Source organism: Diaporthe citri (assembly GCF_014595645.1).
Source record: "Diaporthe citri strain NFHF-8-4 chromosome Unknown scaffold_16, whole genome shotgun sequence".
In the NCBI taxonomy this organism is placed as follows: Eukaryota; Fungi; Ascomycota; class Sordariomycetes; order Diaporthales; family Diaporthaceae; genus Diaporthe; species Diaporthe citri.
In genome coordinates, this window is record NW_025064861.1 from 184601 (window position 1) to 204395 (window position 19795).

The 19795-nt window shown below is 53.4% G+C and overlaps 5 protein-coding genes and 1 non-coding gene across 6 annotated transcripts; 3 read left to right on the forward strand and 3 right to left on the reverse strand.

Moving 5' to 3' along the window:
- Window positions 1–2111: 2111 nt before the first annotated feature.
- Window positions 2112–3654, forward strand: INS49_005267 (uncharacterized protein; the record flags this gene model as incomplete). Its single annotated transcript, XM_043166049.1, has 3 exons — window positions 2112–2652; window positions 2767–3005; window positions 3088–3654. 3 exons carry the CDS (start codon window positions 2112–2114, stop codon window positions 3652–3654), a joined length of 1347 nt encoding a protein of 448 aa, XP_043017308.1.
- Window positions 3655–5572: 1918 nt separating this feature from the next.
- On the forward strand, window positions 5573–6862 carry INS49_005268 (uncharacterized protein; the record flags this gene model as incomplete). The annotated part of the gene is made up of 2 exons (XM_043166050.1): window positions 5573–5756; window positions 5820–6862. 2 exons carry the CDS (start codon window positions 5573–5575, stop codon window positions 6860–6862), a joined length of 1227 nt encoding a protein of 408 aa, XP_043017309.1.
- A 132-nt stretch (window positions 6863–6994) lies between these two features.
- On the reverse strand, window positions 6995–8827 carry INS49_005269 (uncharacterized protein; the record flags this gene model as incomplete). Its single annotated transcript, XM_043166051.1, has 2 exons — window positions 6995–7590; window positions 7708–8827. The coding sequence occupies 2 exons, from the start codon at window positions 8825–8827 to the stop codon at window positions 6995–6997; spliced, it is 1716 nt and encodes a 571-aa protein (XP_043017310.1).
- An 897-nt stretch (window positions 8828–9724) lies between these two features.
- On the reverse strand, window positions 9725–9818 carry INS49_005270. The gene has a single exon. It is a non-coding gene; the product is annotated as a tRNA-Asp (tRNA).
- Window positions 9819–15221: 5403 nt separating this feature from the next.
- On the reverse strand, window positions 15222–17867 carry INS49_005271 (uncharacterized protein; the record flags this gene model as incomplete). Its single annotated transcript, XM_043166052.1, has 9 exons — window positions 15222–15263; window positions 15571–15730; window positions 15852–16000; window positions 16079–16594; window positions 16778–17110; window positions 17167–17223; window positions 17278–17287; window positions 17358–17800; window positions 17850–17867. The coding sequence occupies 9 exons, from the start codon at window positions 17865–17867 to the stop codon at window positions 15222–15224; spliced, it is 1728 nt and encodes a 575-aa protein (XP_043017311.1).
- A 1051-nt stretch (window positions 17868–18918) lies between these two features.
- On the forward strand, window positions 18919–19581 carry INS49_005272 (uncharacterized protein; the record flags this gene model as incomplete). Its single annotated transcript, XM_043166053.1, has 1 exon — window positions 18919–19581. One exon carries the CDS (start codon window positions 18919–18921, stop codon window positions 19579–19581), a length of 663 nt encoding a protein of 220 aa, XP_043017312.1.
- Window positions 19582–19795: the final 214 nt, after the last annotated feature.

The following is a 19795-nucleotide window of genomic DNA, read 5'->3' on the forward strand; positions in this document are numbered from 1 at the left end:
CTGTAAAAGATTGGAAGATACTGGTGGCCTGACGGGAAGGTCTTGATAAAGACAAGTTATTCTGATCGCCATACTATTTCTAAGTCATCACTCGGTGAAGATATATTCATGTACCTTTCGTATATACTCCGTTGATTCCCATATTCGGCCGGCAAGTCTCGCACCAGAGAACCCTTAGAAGTTAGCATGGTACCAATGTAGATTATGGATGGGTGGATCGTGCCACGGAAATTTCACTATCAGGGAACCATTGCATATGAGAATGCGGGGGGGGGGTGGGACGGCTAGAAGATAAGAGATATGCACGACACAGGGAAGCCTGCTGATAAGCATGATAGACGCACATGGCCCAGAAAGGCAGGTCGAAACGTACGTGATCAGCGTGGGATGCGATGAAGGTGGGCTCAGCACTACTCCCCCTTTCGTGCCATGAGTAGAGTATCCAAAGAAGGGAACATATAAGGAAATTATCTGCCTTGTTACAAAAGACTATGGCCTCATCTTATATAATTTTTCAAGAAAACTCATAACAATAAAAATTTATATCTCCCTGTGTAATTGTATAAGAAGCAGGATATAGCGTTTGGCCACCAGGTTGGGTATCATTAGTTTGTGAAAGCTGCACCTATCTGCCAGTCTCGCCCTTGTGTGTCCCTCCTCCTGGATTTGATCAACCTCATGGAACCACTACTCGCGTTGTAAGCGCTCCACGTCGATATGTGCATACATGTACATATGAATGTAGACACATGACAGTCTGTCGTGTAACAGTCCCTCGGGATCCTTCTCAACAGGGCGTTCTTGGCGTGTTCTGAACCAGTAGGGGTGTCTTGGCAGGCGTTTATATATTGGCCTGGCTGGCTGCAAGTGAATATTGTGTGTATACCAAATACGAGGCTCCAATTCGTGTATAGGAACCCAAGCACTACTTTTCACGGGAAGAATGCACAGAACAATGCCACTCGAAGGCGCGTGTCTTCTCTCACGGAGCAGAGACGTCGCCTTCCCGTGAAAGGTTGAGGGCCCTGCCTGGTTTTGACTGAGCCCCAAAACTGTTGTCGGTGATTTCCCCAAATGGGACGAGATGACTGTGTGGAATAGCTCGTACAGCCTGGATGTGCAGACAGTCCTCCCCATGTCGCCGACAACCTCCACATGTAACCTCATTGGCTTCGTGTGGGTGCCGGGATAAGGAGCATGTGTGCATGGTTCGCTATCTCCGCACCAATCTTGCCAGCATTATCTCACCCTCTTCCACAAGGACGCGCTCATTCCGTAGCTGACCTGCCTCGATAGACCACTTTAAAAGTGGGATGGAGCACCCATATCAGGCCATAATTTTCGGTCCTACACATGGTTGGGCACACCCCTCGTTCTCTAGATCCTTCACGATCCCTCGTCCGCCGTTGAGTCGCCATTAGCAGCGAAGGCTCAATGTCACATGGCGCTTGCCTTAAACAGGGTTCGATGTTCATCTCTGCATATGTCACTCGTGCAACGGTGCGCTTCATTTGAGTTAAAGTGTGTGCACGCCCCAGAGCCCTCGGCGCTGGGTCGCGTGGTCCCTGCATCTCGTCCTCCTCCTTGCAACTTGGCCCCCCTCGGTTCTCCTGTGTTCCGCGTTGCGTTCGTGCCCAGTGCCTTGACCCTCACCACCGGGGCCTTTCGTACAGAGAAGCAAACTGCCCTGTCTCGACACATTCCCTGAGAGCACATCAAGTGTCTTCCCCGAAATGGGCTCCAGCGAAGAATATGGCCGAGAAAAGTCGGTCCCATCGTCGCCACATGAGCAGCACGTGTTGGCCCCGGATGATGTAGACCATGGCGCAGAGAGCGAGCTGCAAAGGCGTCTTGGCAGTCGGCATATCACCATGATTGCACTTGGCTCGTCCATTGGTATGGGGCTTTGGCTCGGCAGCGGAACGAGTCTCATCAATGGTGGCCCGGCTGCGCTTTTGATCGGGTGTAAGTATCTCGCCTCTCATATTCTCCCATCGGGGCGTGCCGCAGCAACCCAACTGGCTGGGACGTACGAGGCTCACAATGGCTCACATTTTCAAGACCTTCTATCCGGTACGATGATCTGGTGCGTCTCGCAGTCCATCGGCGAGATGGCCGTTATGTATCCTCTTCCTTCAGCATTTGTACAGTGGACGAACAAGTTCGTCGACCCGGCCGCAGGTCTAACACTTGGTTGGTGTTACTGGTTTCAGTACTGGATAACTATCGCGAATGAGCTGGCGGGATTGAACACTGTCCTAGGGTTTTGGACAGACAAGGTGCCGACCGCAGCGTGGATCACCATCTTTTTCCTCGTCATTGTCGCAATCAATGTCGTCGCCGTCAACTGGTTCGCCGAGGTTGAAGTCGTTTTCGCGAGCATCAAGTTCGGCTGGATCTTCGTCGTTATTATAACCATGATAGTCATCTCCGCGGGTGGGGCCCCCGTTGGAGGCCCCATTGGATTTCGGTACTGGAACACGACTGGCGGGTTTACAAACGGTTTCAAGGGCTTCTTGTCGATCATGCCCACGTGTATTTTTGCAATGTCTGGTTCCGAAAACTGTGGCCTCGTCGCAGCCGAGACAGGCAACCCCCGGAAATCTGTTCCCAAGGCCGTCAGTTCTATCTGGATCCGTCTGGCGCTCTTCTGTGAGTAGTTGGGTACCTTCTGCTAAACTGTCATCCCCTTATCCTGCTAAACGAATTTCACGAATCCCTCGCTCGGGTTTAGGGAGTGGTGTGTTGTTAACATATAATCACTAGACATCCTCGGCTCGCTCATGGTGACTATCACTGTCAGCCCTGATAATCCGGATCTCTTCGGTGGCGAAGGTACAAACGCCTCACCTTTTGTCGTAGCCTATAAGGACTCCGGCTTAATGCCCCTCGCACACATCATGAACTTCATCATCTTCATATCCGTGTTGTCGACCGGTAGTATCTCAGGTTACGGCGGGTCTCGAACTTTGGTTGGCTTGGCTCAGATTGGAATGGCCCCAAAGGTTGGTAGAACCGTTTACCTTGCTTCAAGACTCGACTCAACGGATTGGAACACCCGCTGACTTGTTCTCTACAACTGCGCAGCAAATGCTCAAGGCCGACAAGACCGGTCGCCCCTGGTTCGCTCTGGTGCCAACGCTTGTCATCGGAGGTGGCCTTGCTTACCTGAACGTCAGCCAGAGTGGTGCCGAGGTCTTCACCTGGTTCTCAAACCTGACTTCCCTCTTCACCCTTTTTGGATGGGCAATGATATGTTTGTCACATATCCGCATGCGTCACGCCTGGAAAGTCCAGGGCCGCTCTGTTGATGAACTCCCTTGGAAGACGTGGACGTTTCCCTGGGGGGCCTACTGGGGCCTCATCTGGTGCATACTTCTTATTATCGCCGAGTTCTACCTGAGCGTGTGGCCCTTGAGCGACCCAATGAGTGCCAGGAATTTCTTTGCCAACTATATCTCCATTGTGGCCGGAGTTGTGATATGGCTAGTCACTCGTGCCTACTTCTACGCTACGAAGAGGCAGGGCTGGTGGGTCGACTCTCACACTGTCGACCTTGATGAGGGCCGCAGGTTCTACTCTCGTGCGGCTGTAGAGGATGCAGAGAAAGGCGGACTCACAAAGTCTGCGTTTGGGTGGATTCATCACATCTGAGCCATGAGGGCGGCTTCCTCGCAGTCTGTATTAGCTGCGTATGCATTGTGTGCGTCAGGTTTGGGTCTTCAAGAGTGTTGAGCTCGGAGGTAACCAAGGACAAGCGCTGTGACCAGTGGCTAATACCTAGCTATTAGTCTTGGTGCATATATGATTCCTAACTAGAGACCATTTTGGCAAGGCGTGCCTCAGGATGGTCTTCCAATGTATCGAACTCCAGCCCATCCTAGATCCATCACCATATCTTTTCTTCTTGACATGTCAGCTGAGGCCACGACCAGTGAATTGTTACTCCCATCAATCTAACGATGCCAAGCGCTTCGGCTCGCGGAGTATCTACGAAGACCGGAAAAGGACGATGCTGAGAAATTTGTGTATTATGCAACGGTAGCCAATGCGCCCGCAGGCTCAAAGTTTAAGCTCGACGCAGTTCAGAAATCGGACGAGACAGCTCGAGAGCGCTCTACTTGGCGGCTTGACTCGGCAACCTGCCAGGTATAGATGGACAAACAGACTAGCGCGAGCGCCACACACTTGGTGTCAACATAAAGTGCATGTAGGAAGAAAAGCCTCGGTGTGAGATGGCCTTACTGGATAGCAATTAATTCTAGTCTGCGAACCCAAAAGTCCTCCACACCCAAAGCGGACGTTCTGATGCGCCCGTGAATCGACCCGGCTGAGGCGGCCTGCTGTGCTATGCAACCCTTGGACTGTTTGACAGGCAGGGGAAACCATGTCATCGTGGTGCTACGGAACCATGGTAGACGGTATAAGGTATCGATGAGTCCGAATTGGTGAAGTAGGACAGTGCATCTGCTGGTGAAACACGGCAGTTGTGATGCTCGGGTCTGACTCGTCTACAGAAGAACAAGATAAGTACATGAGTGCGTTGATTGTTGGTTGTGTGTTGGATCTGTTGGCAGACAGCCTGGGTAACGTTGACGGGTAGTGGTGCTTGTCACAACGGGTCATTTCTCAGGCCAGATCTACGACGCTTAAGGTTGAAGGATCTTGAAGCATCCAGATCTTGGGGAGATTTGCCAATCCTATTTCAGGCTACAATAACAGCGGGTTGCGAACCTCTCTGGCAGGATATACTCTAGTACACTCCCCGAACTGCATGAGTCAAGGTTAGTCGTGCCATACACAGCACGAGCGCGCTGCATCTGAGGAGTCGTGTAAGTCATGAGCGATAGGTCACGGTCGAGTGCGACGCTATGACTTGACCAGCCAGTGACCCGTACATCAGAGGCACGGCCTACAAACGAGACTAGCATTACAGCCTGTTCCAAGACCTGTGTGAGATCAACATGTAAGACAGCCGGAGAACCGTACGTTTCGCCCTCCCAGCGCGCCCTCGTTCCTACTATATTTCGTTAGAAACGGCTTCAGGATTATCTCCCGAGGTGATCCCACCGGAGCAGCCGCATTGATTCGATCGGTGCATCCTATGTATATATACGTGTACGCGGAAAAAGCTCGGATGTATGCACGTGCTCGTTGAAAGCATGAACTCTCAACTTGAGTTGGATTGCATCCCATCTAATATGCAAAACTTAGAGTCCCGATTGGTCTGGCAAGCAACTCGTAGTCAGTCATATGCAGGGTCCAAAGGCTGACCTGAACGGCTGCCCGGATCCTCAATACCGGAAACTCTAGCTCCAAAGCCTTCACGGTCCTCTTTGCCTGACTAGTAATTATTTGCTTTCAGAAACACCACCACGTACTGGCCTGGGTGACTGACTATAAACCTAACCGGCGCCATACTCACGAATGGCCCACGAGCTATGATTTCCTAGCTGGCCCTCTTTTTTCAGCATCTCAATGGCCATCCCTCCATAGACAGCTGAGGAAGCGCGTTCTCAAACAGGCGTCCCCTTGGAGGCCTTGACGGCATTTTCATCACACAAGAACCAGAATGGCGTCCAACCAGTCGGTTTCAGCAATCGATAACCTCAAATTAATGCCAGCAACAGCCTCGGAGCCGACCTCTCCACTCCAGCAGGCCGGAATTCTGTTGGTTTTCTCCTCCACTGCATTAGCAGTCGGGATTACAGCCCTACGCTTGTATGCCAAAGGCAAGGCAAGGCAGTTCTGGTGGGGTGAGTGTTTCACAAGGCCATCCCCTAGCACTAACCATGATGCTAATAACACGTTCATGGCAGATGATGTTCTCCTATGCGCTGCCACAGCCTTGTCCATCGCACAGGCCGTGAGCGCTTATTTCACCATCAAGACCTCATTCCTCGGAATCCACATTGAGGACGTTCCTGAGCATGACCCGATCACACCGCTGCGATGGCAATTCATCATACAACTCTGGTACAGTCCGATACTAGGGGCTGTCAAGGCGTCCATCCTTCTGTTCATGCTCCGGCTCACCAGCCACATGGCCAGAGTTAGGTGGTCAATCCATGCTTTGAACGCCCTGAACTTGGGCATGGTTGCGACAATCCTCCTTGTCGTGATGATCCAGTGTGGCCCCGTAGAGTTCAATTGGGACAAGTCGATCCGCGGCGGTACGTGCATCAACCAGGGGTGGTTCTACTTATCCACCGCGGCCCTGACCATCTTTACCGACTTGCTCGTCTTGAGTCTCCCATTCTGGGTGTTCCTCGGCCTCAATATGGCGCGGGGCCTCAAGATCGCAATCCTTTGCGTCTTCCTCGTTGGTGCAGTCGTCCCTGCCGTCGGCACATATCGACTCGTACTTCTCTATCAGACATTCTTCGAACCACCGCCGCCGGACCCGACCTACTCGATAAGCCTCACCAGCTCTGTCATCGAGTGCAACTTGGCCATAGTGACGGCCTCGGCGCCGGCTCTGCGTGGGCTATGCCGCTGTTGGTTACCGCAACTGTTCTCGAGCGGCAAGCCTAGTAACTACCCTTACAGCTACAGTATCAGCATGCCTCCCGAGGAAGCTGGAAGGCAGGTCTTCCTCGGTCGCTCCCGTGACACGGACGCTGCAAGCACTGCAGGTATTGTAATGGAGGCGTGCCCTCCGGAGAGAACAACGAGTGAGGTAGCGACGAGAGCCGGTCTGGGGAAAATGGACGGAAAAGACCCGATTGAGACGGACAAGGATGGCAGGACAATGTTGGTGATTATAGAATTGGAAGATGGTGGCAACTGGTCTCGTACCATAGATGACGATGACTGGGCTCATCGTGATCGCCAGCTCAGGTCTTCAGCAAGTCCAGTGTAAATCGAGGCTCTGATTTTTCAGGGAGACTGCAACAGTACATGCAGCGCAGCCAATAACATGGCACCGGACAAGCCTTGGTGATTAGCCGAAGACATCACCCGAATGCGAAAATGCAGTGTTGCGTGTGCGGTGTCACAATTTAGCATTTAGCACTTGTCCCTTCAGCTCCTTGGCAACAGCGATACCTGCAGCTCTGCCGGAGAAGATACAGCCGCCCAGGAATGTGCCCTCGAGGGAGTTATAGCCGTGGACTCCACCACCGCCGAACCCGGCTGCTTCGCCGGCAGCGTATAATCCCGGGAAGGGCTCACCGTTTGGCTTCATCACGTTGCTTGCAAGATTTGTTTCCAAGCCCCCCAGTGTTTTGCGTGTGAGGAGGTTCATTCGTACCGCAATTAGTGGCCCATGCTTGGGATCCAATAACCGATGCGGCGGCGCAACACGGCTTCTGCTGTCGGGCCAGTAGTTCCTCGCGTTGTGAATGAGCATGGCCTGTGCATCCTTTGAATAGGCGTTATGGAATTGGCTGTCGCGGGTCTCGACGACGTCCTTGACCTGACTGTAGTCAAGGTGGGGCCCATCCCGCTCGTCAGCAAGCTTGTTCATGCCGTCTACGAGATCTTCCAAGTTGTCCTTGACGACGAAATCAACACCATGTTTTTGAAAGTTCTGGACGGGGATTGTGCCCTTCTTGCCAAAGACTCGCGTCAGAAGCTGCCACCAAGACTCTATTCAGCCTGTCGTTAGCAAACATGGCACTGTGGTCGCGGCAGGGGGCTTCGAGAGGGCCAGGTGGTTTCTGGAACCAAGCATCACGGAAAGAGGGTAGGGGTGGGGCAACGTACTGCCGGTGATGTCCGGGTTCTGCTCAGAACCCGACAGAGCAAACTCCCTGGCGATTATGGACTGTGTGAGGATGAACCAGGTGTAGTCGTAACCGGTGCTGCAGATATACTTGAGTGTGGCCAGCGTGTCGGTTCCCGGGAACAGGAAGGGTGGCAGCCGTTTGCCGGTAGCGTCAAGCCAAAGAGATGAGGGTGCCGGCAGGACGCGAATGCCGTGGCTTGGCCAGATTGGATCCCAGTTGGCGAGGCCCTCTGTGTAGTGCCACATCCTGTCCCTGTTGACCACGTTGGCCCCGGCCGTCTCGGCGATACCAATGATGCGACCGTCGACATGAGCAGGCACTCCCACCACGAAGTTTCCGGGGACCTTTGGGCCAAGGCGGTCCTTGGGCCACGAGGCCTTGACTGCGTCGACGTTGCCTCCGATACCCCCGGAAGAGAGGACGACGGCAGAGCCGTAGAGCTCGAATGGGCCCGACTCGTTCCTGTTTGTCTTGACCCCGCGAGGAGAATCATCTGGGTCCAAGATGCTGCCCCTGACGCCGACTGCCCTGCCGGTGGCGTCGTCGATGATGAGCTCGTCGACCCTGTGGCGGAACCTGAAGTCGACGAAGCCTTCCTTGGCCTTGGCCTTGACAGGCTCAGCAAAGACCCTCACGACCTCGGGCCCCGTGCCCCAGGTCAGGTGGAAGCGGGGGACCGAGTTGCCATGGCCGCCAGCGGTGCCATCACCCCTCTCAGCCCACCCGACGTTTGGGAGGAAGCCCATACCCCTGGCTTTGAGGTAGCTCTCCATGTGGTCGGTGGCGAAGTGGACAAAGGCCTCGGCCCACTGGCGGGGCCAGAAGTCATCCTTATCACGGTCGAAGCGGGCCGAGTTGAACCAGTCCCGCATTGCCAGGTCGCGCGAATCCTTGATGCCCATCCTCCGTTGTTCTGTCGAGTCGACACAGAAGATGCCGCCGAGGGACCAGAAGGCCTGTCCACCGAGATTTCCCTCGTTCTCCTGGTCGACAATGACAACGGGTACATGATTGCGGGTCAGCTCGAATGCAGCGACGAGCCCGGCAAGACCGGCCCCGACAACGATGACGGGCTCTTGACTGTGGCGCGGGGCCATGTTGCCGCTGTCGTGTTTCAGGGCGGGAGTCGTACGTTGTTGTGCAAGATGCGCCCAAGTGATGGAGACAGAACAAGAAGACGGTGATCAGGGAACTGTTCTCGAGAAACGAGGGAAAAGGGCAGGGTGAGATGCCCTCCGCATGTCATGAATGGCCGGTGGGTTGGGCTGGGGGGGAGGATTCCCCATGGGGCCCATGGGGAAACACAGTACTGTGGCAGGGCAGCTTTGCCTCGGCTTGCGACCCTGTCAGCGCCCGCCCGCGGACCCGAACTCTGAGCTCCTGGGAGAGGCTGCATGTCTCAGCAGGCACGTGCATCCTGGCTGAACGACCGACCACCCGCCCCAAGGAGGGACACCAGCCTGTCCACATGCAACCACCATCGATGCCTATCCACACCACCGTCGACATCACCGCCATCTTGGCCACCAACACAAGCACAACCATGCATGCGACATGTCCTCGCTGCCCTGCCTGTTGCAGCGTCTGGTCCGGTTAGGCACATGCGTGCACTGATGGGTGCTGCTGGCCAACAGTGCGCAACGGGCAGTCGGTCGGCCGTCACGCGTCGCTTGTGGGTCTCGAGGACAAACAGACATGTGCACTCGCCAGACCACCCATGTCTTGTCACCCACTAACTGCTCGACACCCCCCCCCCGCAGCATCCGCCCCTCGTTGACGGCGAGCAACACACCGCCCATCCCTTCGCGCCGGCCCGACGACATCTGCAGCAGGAACACCCGCCCATCATCCCAGTCCATCCCGTCCTCTGAGCAACATACAATCTGTGTGAGTGAGAGAGAGAGAGAGAGAGAGAGGCGCCGTGAGGTCTGTAAGGGAGGAAAGCCCCGGGGGCAAATGACAAAAGGCCAAAAAAGGATGTGATGCAAATTCTTCTCTCTCGCCGGGAATTGAACCCGGGTCTCAAGCGTTGCTGCTTCCTGGATGGGCGATGACAAGCTTGCATACTAACCACTATACTACGAAAGAAGTCTCTTTGGATCTCGGTGTGGGGCCGAGGTAGCTGGTGGGCTGGTTGTTGGGATTCCCGGATGCCGGGGGTGCTTATATTGACCACTCTGGCACGAAAGATTGGTTGTGAGTTGCTGTCAGCTCCAGAACTAATCATTTGTACAAGTACGGGTGTTGCTGTTAACATCCGTGTTTCTGACTCGGCAACACAAACACCAAAATCCCGTTCTGCTGCCGTTTCTAGGCTTCGGCTGCCCCCCGCAGCTTGCAGAGAGATGGGTGGGTAAATGGGTAGGTCGACCGCATGCTCCCAAGCTGGTCAGCAACTAGGGATCAGGGTGGAGGTCTGGTGCAAAATCCTCTATCGACGAACACACATTTTTATACTGCATGAAAAAGCTGGTAGCATGAGTATCAAGAATGACTGTGTGTATGAAATTTCGCTTCAAATATATCCACCTCAAAATACATGGTGAGATCTCCCTTATCTAATTCCGTGAGTTGTAAACCTGTTAACGATGCCTCGTGTAGCCTAGTTCCACCTTGTGCTAATGAACTTGTTTCCAATATTTGCGGCATTCCATTGACGTCACCAGATGAATGCCTGCAATAACTGTACACCATAATTTTGTGCATAGGTCACACTGCGTGACGGGGTCAAACTCGAAGGCTTGACTAGCGATGGTGTCAAAGCTTGGAGTGCCCTCAGTGCCCTCAACAGTGTCCTCAACAGTGCCGTCGCCTGACTTGGCCCCCGCGACCATCGCGCCTAGTGTGGTCGTAGTTGGAACAGTCCGCTATGCCATCGGTACTAACAAAAGTTTGGGCAAAAAAAGACATACAAATAAGCACAGGTCTATGACATCGCAAATTTCTTCCGACCCGTGCAACCATCATTTTTCTGTACCCATTTCCAACTATGGAATCGTCGTCTTCAATAATATTCTGGGGAAGCTTGCCCGCAGAGGTCCGGCTCGTGATCCTGGACCTTTGACTCCACACTGACGGCCGCAAATTGTCTCGCCTTGCCGTGGTGTCACGAGAGTGGCAGACTGTTGTCGAGCGGCACAACTTCGCAAGACTCAGGCTGACTCCATCATGCCTCACCGGATTCCCTTCGAAGACCCGCCGCAATCGGCATCTCGTGGGTTACATATGGTTCTGTTTGGAACTCGAGAAGTATGATTGCGGCTCGGAAATGAGCAGCCCTCTGATGTTATCACGCGCCGACGTCGCCATTCTTGCTTCGGGGTTTCGGAACCTGTTCTCGACTCTTAGCGCATGGGGGCCAGACAGTGGAATACTGCTTGATATCAGTGTATACTCGCCTAGCGACTCAGAGCACTGGATGCAATACTCACCTTTGAGGCCCGATGTCCCTTTAGATGAGTGTGGTCGAAGTCAAGACATGGAGCAAGCACTGCTGCCCAATGCTGTCCACTATGAGGACGACTGGATTGTTGGCAATGAGGACTGCATATGCCGTCTATCTTCTCCTTTATCCAAGTGCTTCGGTGTGATCGGCAACGAGAATCCACTCTTCGACGGCGAAGAGCAAGAGGCTCGGTGGTGGCAGGGATTGCCACTAGTTCCAGCAGTCAAGGGTATACTGTTGCGCCAACAAACACGTCGACAATGGAGTCCGATCACGCTCGCTCATATACTCCCCCGTCTACCCAGACTTCATGAAATATACTACGAGCCATGGATGGACACCGATCCCGATGCTCAGATGTTCTTAGATGAAGGTGAGCATTTGCTTTGCCGTACCACTTGTTGCTATACCATTCACTGGTGAATAACACCAATCCTCGGTTTATTATTAGACTTTCAATGCTTCTTCGAATCTCTTACTTCAAAGGACATTCAAAAGCTGGTCATATTCGGAAACTCTTTTCAAACGGACCTGGATGCTATTTCTGGATCTGAACGCGATCGAACATTGACTCGTGCCATCAGTCAAATGGCTGCGGAAATCAGCCTTAAGCTGGAGCACTTTTCAGGCGCGTTCATGATTGAGGCCGACCACTTTTTTCTCTTCTCGCAAGTCTTTCTGGAAGTGGAATAACCTGCAATCACTTGTACTGACTTCACAACTACTTGTGCCCGAATCGGACCTGACTGATATCAACCTAATGCTCAAAGACGCGGCGGCAGCAGCGAAGAGAGTGCCACGACTAAATACTATGGAGATTTGGAACGGAAGAGAGGCATCAGCGAGTCTCTTCAAATATCAGTCAAATCGAGGCCAGACGAATGCAGCAGTTACCTGGAGAAGCACATGGGAGTTATCCGTACGAAGCCTCGTAATTCAGGCTTGGAAAGCTGTCGCGCAAACGCACGGCGCTCGTGGGCTAACTTTCAGCGGGGAATTTCTCAATATCCGTGAGTCTTTGGAGTCTCACGGGGATGCAATTCACTACTTGCGTTTTTCGGCCGCTGTAATCCGACCAGTTGCATTACGGCAGATTCGTACGGAGCACAACATTCATAACACTTGGAATGAACGACGAGAGGATTGGCGGGCAACATTTTTGAGTGAGATGGAAAGTTTGGCTGATCCTGATAACCGAGACCACCAGCAAGTATTAGCATATCTGCGGGCAAGTCTCAGTCAGCGGGAAGTAAACTAACTTCGAGTCACTGAATCATCCGAGTTAATAAAGGCAGGCTTTCAGTCCATATCAATTCATTACATCAATATGTTGGGTAGAAGCTCAAGGATTGAATGTTGGGAAGCCTCCCGGTGCTGCCGTCCTGGCCTCTTTGCGCCAGTACATCATGTTGTTGGCGAGCTATGATGAGCTTTAATCTAGATTAGATGTCAGCTAATCATGATTCAATACCGTGGACTCCAACCAGCAAATGCAAAACCAGTTCGTTATCAGTCGCTATCCTTACAGGCAATCGGTCCAAAGTGTTGTCGTCATGGTCTCGTTGCCTACCTAGGTATGTAAATCACATTCATGTTGCTGGCGCCTGGGAGGTCATATGAGGAAGCATATCCCTCCATGAAATCTGGTCAACCCCTAAGCAAGGCACTATCAATCATAAGCAGGTTAGGCGACCCTGGGCCTTCGGCCCCAGCTGCAGCAGGACTGTTAAATATATCAAAAGGATTGTAAGGCGGGTTACATTGTTACCACGGAACTGACCTTGGGACCGAATTTGAAGGTAATCGCACATGTCTTCACACTTGTTGTTCTGGATCCACCCCCTCTTGAGGAAAGCAAAGCATGACATGACGCGATCTCTATAATGCACTGCCGGGCCTGAAATAATAAGACTAGTTAATCGACTTGAGCATTTCATATGCCGACGCATCGCTCGCTTCGACGTTAATGGCCCATGACACACAATTCAAATCACATGGTAGGCTAGATTGAGGGGACCGAATCTTCAACGTACCCATAAATGGAAGACTAGCTGCCTGTCTACACATATGTTCTGTGGTAGCCTCGTAGCTAACACACATGCCACCTAGGAAATAATATTCACGGTTTTGATAGTAGATACGAATCCTATAGAAGATGGCCACCGGTCACGCGCATTAAATTGACAGTATTCCGTGCTTATGGGCGTCCGAAATGATCAAGACTTTACACTTTCCTTCGTAGATGGTAGCTCTTACATACTCTTTCATGTCTCATTCTTGGGTAGTCCTTTCCATTGTATTTCATCAAGTCCCGGAAACAGTTTCCCGTGCTATGAACTTGTAGTCCTTTCCCTCTGTCTTATCTTCAAGCCAGAAACTCCAGAAAGGGACATCCCGCCTTCGCGCTGGAATACTCATCCTCGACTCTCTTCTCGTTTTCTCTTCTTCAATCATCACCACCACCACCATCACCGCCATCACCACTACCAAGGCACCGTTGTAATTAGTATGATTCAATGTGGTCTTATTTTCCTTCTGAAAGTTTGAGCTCTCAGCCAATTCAAGCCCAGCTTCTCTGCGCGACCTTGTTGATAACGGCGTTTGCATGCCCGGAGATGGGCACTACGTCTGAATGGCTAACATGCAAAAAGGTGACTGTAGAAGTATGTTGATTTCCATCAAGCGTTGCCTGGCTACAAAGAAGCTCTCGCCAAAGAAGAGCTGCGCAGAATGGAGGCTACTCGAATACAGCTGGAAGTACTGTGTGATAAAGCCCTTCCACCCTCTTGCCAGGTAGCTAGGTAAGTGATGGGTATGACCACATGCGTACCCTGCCACGTCCTTGGACCAGACGGGAAACATGTAAGAAATTAACTTGGGTCCACGTACCTTTTGGGCTGCTGTGGTGACGTTTATCGAAGCATGATGGGATTCCGTTACTGACTACCTCCTACATACGACGGCTTCTATGTTGACTTTTGGCTGTAGTGGCCCGACTAGATGAGCACTGTGCCACCTTTTCAAGTAGCTACGATTCTATCCCGAACACACGATTTCGCTCTGTGGATCTATCGGGTTTGGTCGGTCATTCACGTGCCAAGAGAGCAACACAGCCCAGAGTTACAACAACCTGAACAACAATGTTGCAGCCAAGGGTTCTCTCTGTACCACTCATCGCCATGGAAGTTGCTGAAACCGAAAGCGGCGTCTCTACACTCCTTGCGGGGCTTGTCACCGCCATTACAGATGTCACAAGAGTCGTGATGCCCGACGCGGCAGCCACATCGACAACAAGAGTCGTGGGCCGCAAAAGTGGCGTAGACGTCTGCCATTTGCTGTTGGACATGAAGTCGAGGATCGGCTGCGGCCCCCAGTACATCTCCGTCCCGGAGCTCCTGTTGCCTGTCATCTGGATGTGCTGTGCTGGACACTGGACCAGACAAGGCTCGATGTTGGCCGGGGGCCATAGTCGTGCGTGGTGTTGTTGGCCTGTAACTCTCGGCGCGCTCACACAGATAAGCAGAATGGCCAGTATGGCTCTGAATGTTGAAATACGTCTCAGGCGGTTTCTTTCTGCTATTGTACTATGTTCAGCAGGCTGGTCAAGGTGTTCGCTTTTGGTCTGATCCATGTTGTGGTACCTTTGCTGGGTGTCGAAACTGTCCCGGGAGGTGGGAGTCTCTGTCAACGTGGATTACACACCAGAAAACTGTTCCGTCTCTGGTATTTATACCTTTGGATTGAACCCCGCCCAGGGAAGCAGCACACTGCGTTCAGTCTGTCACTATGGGGAACCCAAGTCAGTCACAGCATGCTGTGACTCGACACCCCGTACGTACCACAAACACGACCAAGCACCTTTTCCAGCTATCTTACTCTGACGCATTCTGACCACGAGTTATCAAGTCAGAGCCTTTGCTATTTCTGAGTCGCCGGACTTGTGCAGTGGCCGAGGCGATCAAAAATGGTGGGTGGTCGAGCTGGGACATTGATAGGTCGTCACATCTGTCATTCTCAAGAGGCTCTGTAGCTGCTGTGCATCACATCTAAGTCACCTTGATGTCCAGATGCATGCCGAAAACAACGGGCTGAAACGGGTTGGCAGCCGCTGTGGTGTGACCATGCACTGGATTGCAAGTTCCTTCCCCCCCCCCCCCCGCCCCCAAGATCCAGGTGACCGAATGACCAAGTGCGAGGTATCCTGGGATCCGTCCCCTACAATCGAGTCTTGGTCTCTTTATTTGGACTTCAGCTATCTATCTACCTCGGTTATATTCCACCGTCAAGGTAATAAGTGATACTGCTATTGAGATATTGACACTGAGGTTGGTCGACAAAACTCGTAGTAAGCGAAGGGTAGTCGAATGACTTGATAGGCCCCGTCTTTTCGCTTACTTCAGGCCAAGGCCCGGACTCATGGATCGCATCTATCGTGCTCTGGTAGCCTCTGACTTGTAGGTAAGCCAGGTCCGGGTTTGGCTGACCGGTGCGGATGAAGCTGCCAAAGTGGCCGCTGGTCAACTGAACAGTGAGCAAGTCGTTGACGTCGCGGTAGCTAGACCAAGACCCACACAGTTAGCATTCAAATCCTCTCAGTTCACATTCGCTGCAAAGTAGTGGTGGACCGGACGCCCTGGCCATTTTTTTCATGGGGTCAAGGATATTTCGGGGCTAACCTGTGTAAAGCACCAAAGAAATTCGGTATACCGGATGAGTGGACCCTGTAGTAAAAAGTGTTTGGGTTGCCGAGAGGATATTCTGGAGTGATGTCTCCAGTGATATCCAGTCCGAGAGGGTTATAGGCCTCCTCAGGATATGCACGAACCTGCAGACAACGTGAGCTTTCCCGTCTAGAACTTCATGGTATCACCAGATAATAGATGCACGAAGGCAGAAAACTTACAGACTCGTAGAAGTACGCTGCAGGCACAGCACCAGACTCAGCGCCAGCATACACGGTCGCTTCGCCCGCACAACGCCAGACAAGGCCAGTATTTATGCGAACAGAAACATTCACCGAATCGGCAGTGAGGTTGCCAGTATCGTAAAGTGGAAACAGGTCCGAATCGATGACGTCCTGGGAATAATACGGCGAAATGTACAGATTTTGCTCAAGACATTCCGCTTCGGTGGTACACGTCTTGCTGTAGCTGCCGACGGAGGCACCATCGTCCTCGGCCACTCCGAAGATGATTGGCACACAGGCGGTGTTGTCGTTCCTGGAGGTCAGAATGAGCTGCTCTGTGTTGATGACCTCGCCGTCCTGCACAGGGTATCGAGCGACGTCTACCAGTGAGCTTAAGTCCCCTGTGTATGCAGTAAGACATGCGACCTGGGCAGCCAGAGAAGTCTGGTTGCATCCTGCCTCGTTGAAAATGTTCTGGCCGGCCACACTGAATGATTCATTGACGGTATAATACTGTGACATGTCAGCTTCATTGGATCCGTAAGAGGAAATCAACAGCAAAGCAAAGAAGGAGATGCCAGCATCTGCAAGTGTTCAGACAGATACAGCTGGTCACCTGGGCAGAGACCACCTAAATGGATCAAGGCAGCCCTGGGACAGCGCAAAGGGGAAGCGTTCTTTGAGGATTGCTCTTACAGAACTATAAGTAGTCCCATATCCGCTTCCGAGTCCGAGAGCGAAGTCGAGACCCAGATTAGACATGGCTACAGCTCCTTGGAACTTCCCAATGGCCTTGGGGGATCCTAACATGACACGCGCGGAACCAGCGCCTGCGGATTGGCCAGCGATTGTTATCCTCTTGGGATCTCCGCCGAATTTCTCGATATTCGCGATGACCCAGTCTAGAGCCGTGATCTGGTCAGCAAGGCACAGCCAAAAATCCATAAGTGCTGAGCCGGTAGTTGATGGTGACAGTAACGACGTCCTCGCGGCTCGCAAATTGACCACCGTTGCCAGCCCCTTGGCCGCCTGCAGGTTTGTTAGCAGATAGTGGCGGCACCACATGGATGCTATCGATCACTGACCAGTGAAGCCTCCACGATGAATCCAGAAGATGACAGGTCTGAGGTTCTTTGTCGACCCTACCCTTGGGATAAAGGGGGTCTCGATATTGAGAAAGAAGCAGTCCTCGCTACCGCTGCCGTACTGCAGGCATTGTGGCCCGGCCAGTTGAGCAGCAACGGCAGAGCCGTTTCCGGGTTAGACCTCGGTGTACCTGAAGCGGCCGGGAAACTGAGCATAGCGTATACCGGCGAACCAGAACGCCTTCTTATTACGAAAGCCCTGGTAAGCATCGCCTGACTCGACAGTGACGATGGATGTCGAGGGAGCGGGACTGAATCCCCCGACATCGTTTCCCGGCTGCGTCTGCGTGCAAAGAACGGGCAGAGACTGGTTGGTGGTGTTGTGAGAAGCCGCATGGAACGCTACATTCTCGCTGCCGGGTGTGGCGATCAGGACACCATTTTGGACCCAGTACTTGCCGCCATGGACATAGCCAGCGTAGGCTTGAGACCGCAGCTGGCGGCCGAGGTCTGTAGTATTCTGAGCCGAGAGCTGGGAAGGAAGCAGATCCTCGTTGATGGCGACACAAGCGGCCTGTGCTTGGTCGTAGGGCAGCGGGTCCAGCAGAAGCGCTCCAGCATGGTTGATATCATCCTAAGAAATTTGGTCAGTCCGACGCGACCACCAATCCCTCGGAAGCGACCATGTCCCCGACAGACATAGTGTGAAATTCAAGTTATTCTGATACAGAAGAGTCAGACTGGTGTTGGCGTTCGACAGTTGTACTGCGGACGTCGCCAGAGCAGTGCAGACCGCAGGTAGCAGAGACCTCAGAAACATCATAGTGGCCATGGAATCGGGTCAAGTGGGTGCTGGCACGGCGCTGGCTGCACTGGCTGCACTGGCTGCACGAAAGCCATCACCGCGTCGACATGCGTCTCCAAGAGTATATATATTCTACACCTGTACCCTGCGCGCTCCACGGTGAGCGCCGTGAGGCTAGTCGGATGGATCCATGAGGCGTACCAGGCGTGTCGATTACAGGGGCCGTGGACGGATGGACGGCTCCGCGTCCAAAATTGTCCATAGAGCTAACATGCGGTCGGCAGCACTTGCTTCATCTCCGGCGCTCTCAACTCGCCATCGCCTACCTAGGTGAGCCAGCTAGCTACCTAGTTACCTAGGTAGTGGGCGAGGTGCCTGGAAATTGATTTCGTCGGCCGTGCGGATGCGTGATGCCTGTCGTCACAGTTGTCCGCGTGGACTGGTGCCAGGCTCGTCGGTAGGGACGTGTTCCATGCCGGTAAATTGTAGCTAGCTCGCGCGCAGAGGCCGGGGTCCGATGCGCGGCCCCAAAAGCCTGTGGAATCCGACTGCATTCAAGGACAGGCAGCAAGCAACCGGCACAGATCATGGCTGGCCAGGTCTGGTTGATGATCGTCAAGTACCTTGGTAGTGTAGATCAAAGTGGGCAAGTCGAACTGCAGGAGATTCATTTAGGGAGGTTTTGCAGAAAGGTGAGACCCCGCCACGGCAATTTGGGCCCGGTTTTTTTATATTCTTTCTTGGAGCTTCTGCTTGAGCCCATAACCCCACCTCGGCACGCGCCCATCGTCACGTTCACAGTCACCACTTGGCCTAGCAGGTTCAACAATCGGGGGTCAAAAGGGCTGAGACTCGAGCGGAGTGGCTGCCCGTCCCAACCGCATAGCCTTGACCTACTTACTCTAATCCCCGAAAACTGGCTCGCTGCCAACGCTGGGGCTCCTAAGATGCCTCCAAACCCCTTCCTCCTAGCCGCAGACAATCCGGCCACGCTGCTGGCCCTTCTTCGTGACACACCAAGCCTCGCCTCCCAGCAGGACGACCACGGCTACTCCCTGCTCCATGCCGCAGCTAGCTACAACCACCTCGATCTCCTGCGCGCCCTCGTCAACGAGTTCAGAGTGCCTGTCAACCTGCGAGACGAGGACTCCGAGACCGCACTGTTCGTCGTCGAGACTGTCGAAGCCGCTAGACTTCTGGTCGAGGAGCTCGGTATAGACACAGCACTGGCCGGGGACGAAGGGCTGACCGCACGCGAAAAAATCCAACAGGACGGCGACTTTCCCGCGGTCGCTGAGTATCTTGCTAGCAGGGAGGGTGCTGCGGCAGGCACGGCCGGCACGGCGCAAGCTGCCGTCAATGGGGCCGGCCTCAACGGAAGCCTCCCACCGGTTCCTCAGGGTCTCTCAGTCAATTTTGGAACAAATAACGAGGATGAGGCTGCTGGTGCCTCCCCGGACCCTGAATTCAGGAGGCGCATCGAGGAGCTGGCAGCCAGGGAGGACTTAGACACAGAAGCCGGGCAGGCGGCACTCCGACAGCTGGTAGAGGAAGCTGTTGCCGGGGAGGAATTGGCGCAGGAGAGGAATGTGCGGCCCAGGCAGGGCTGAAGGACGCTTTTGGCCGGCTACATGTGGTTTCTGATATCCCACAGCAGGTATTCGCTTGGGGAACCTGGAGGTCGAAGAAATGTGGACTCGGCTGTGTCCCCCGAGAAGCCCTTGGGAAATGCCGAAACCGCCATAGAGAACCATGAGTGCGAGGGCAGCGCGAGGATCGCCTCGACAAGTAGCTTGCGGGCGAAGCAGGGCGGCAGAAGACCCT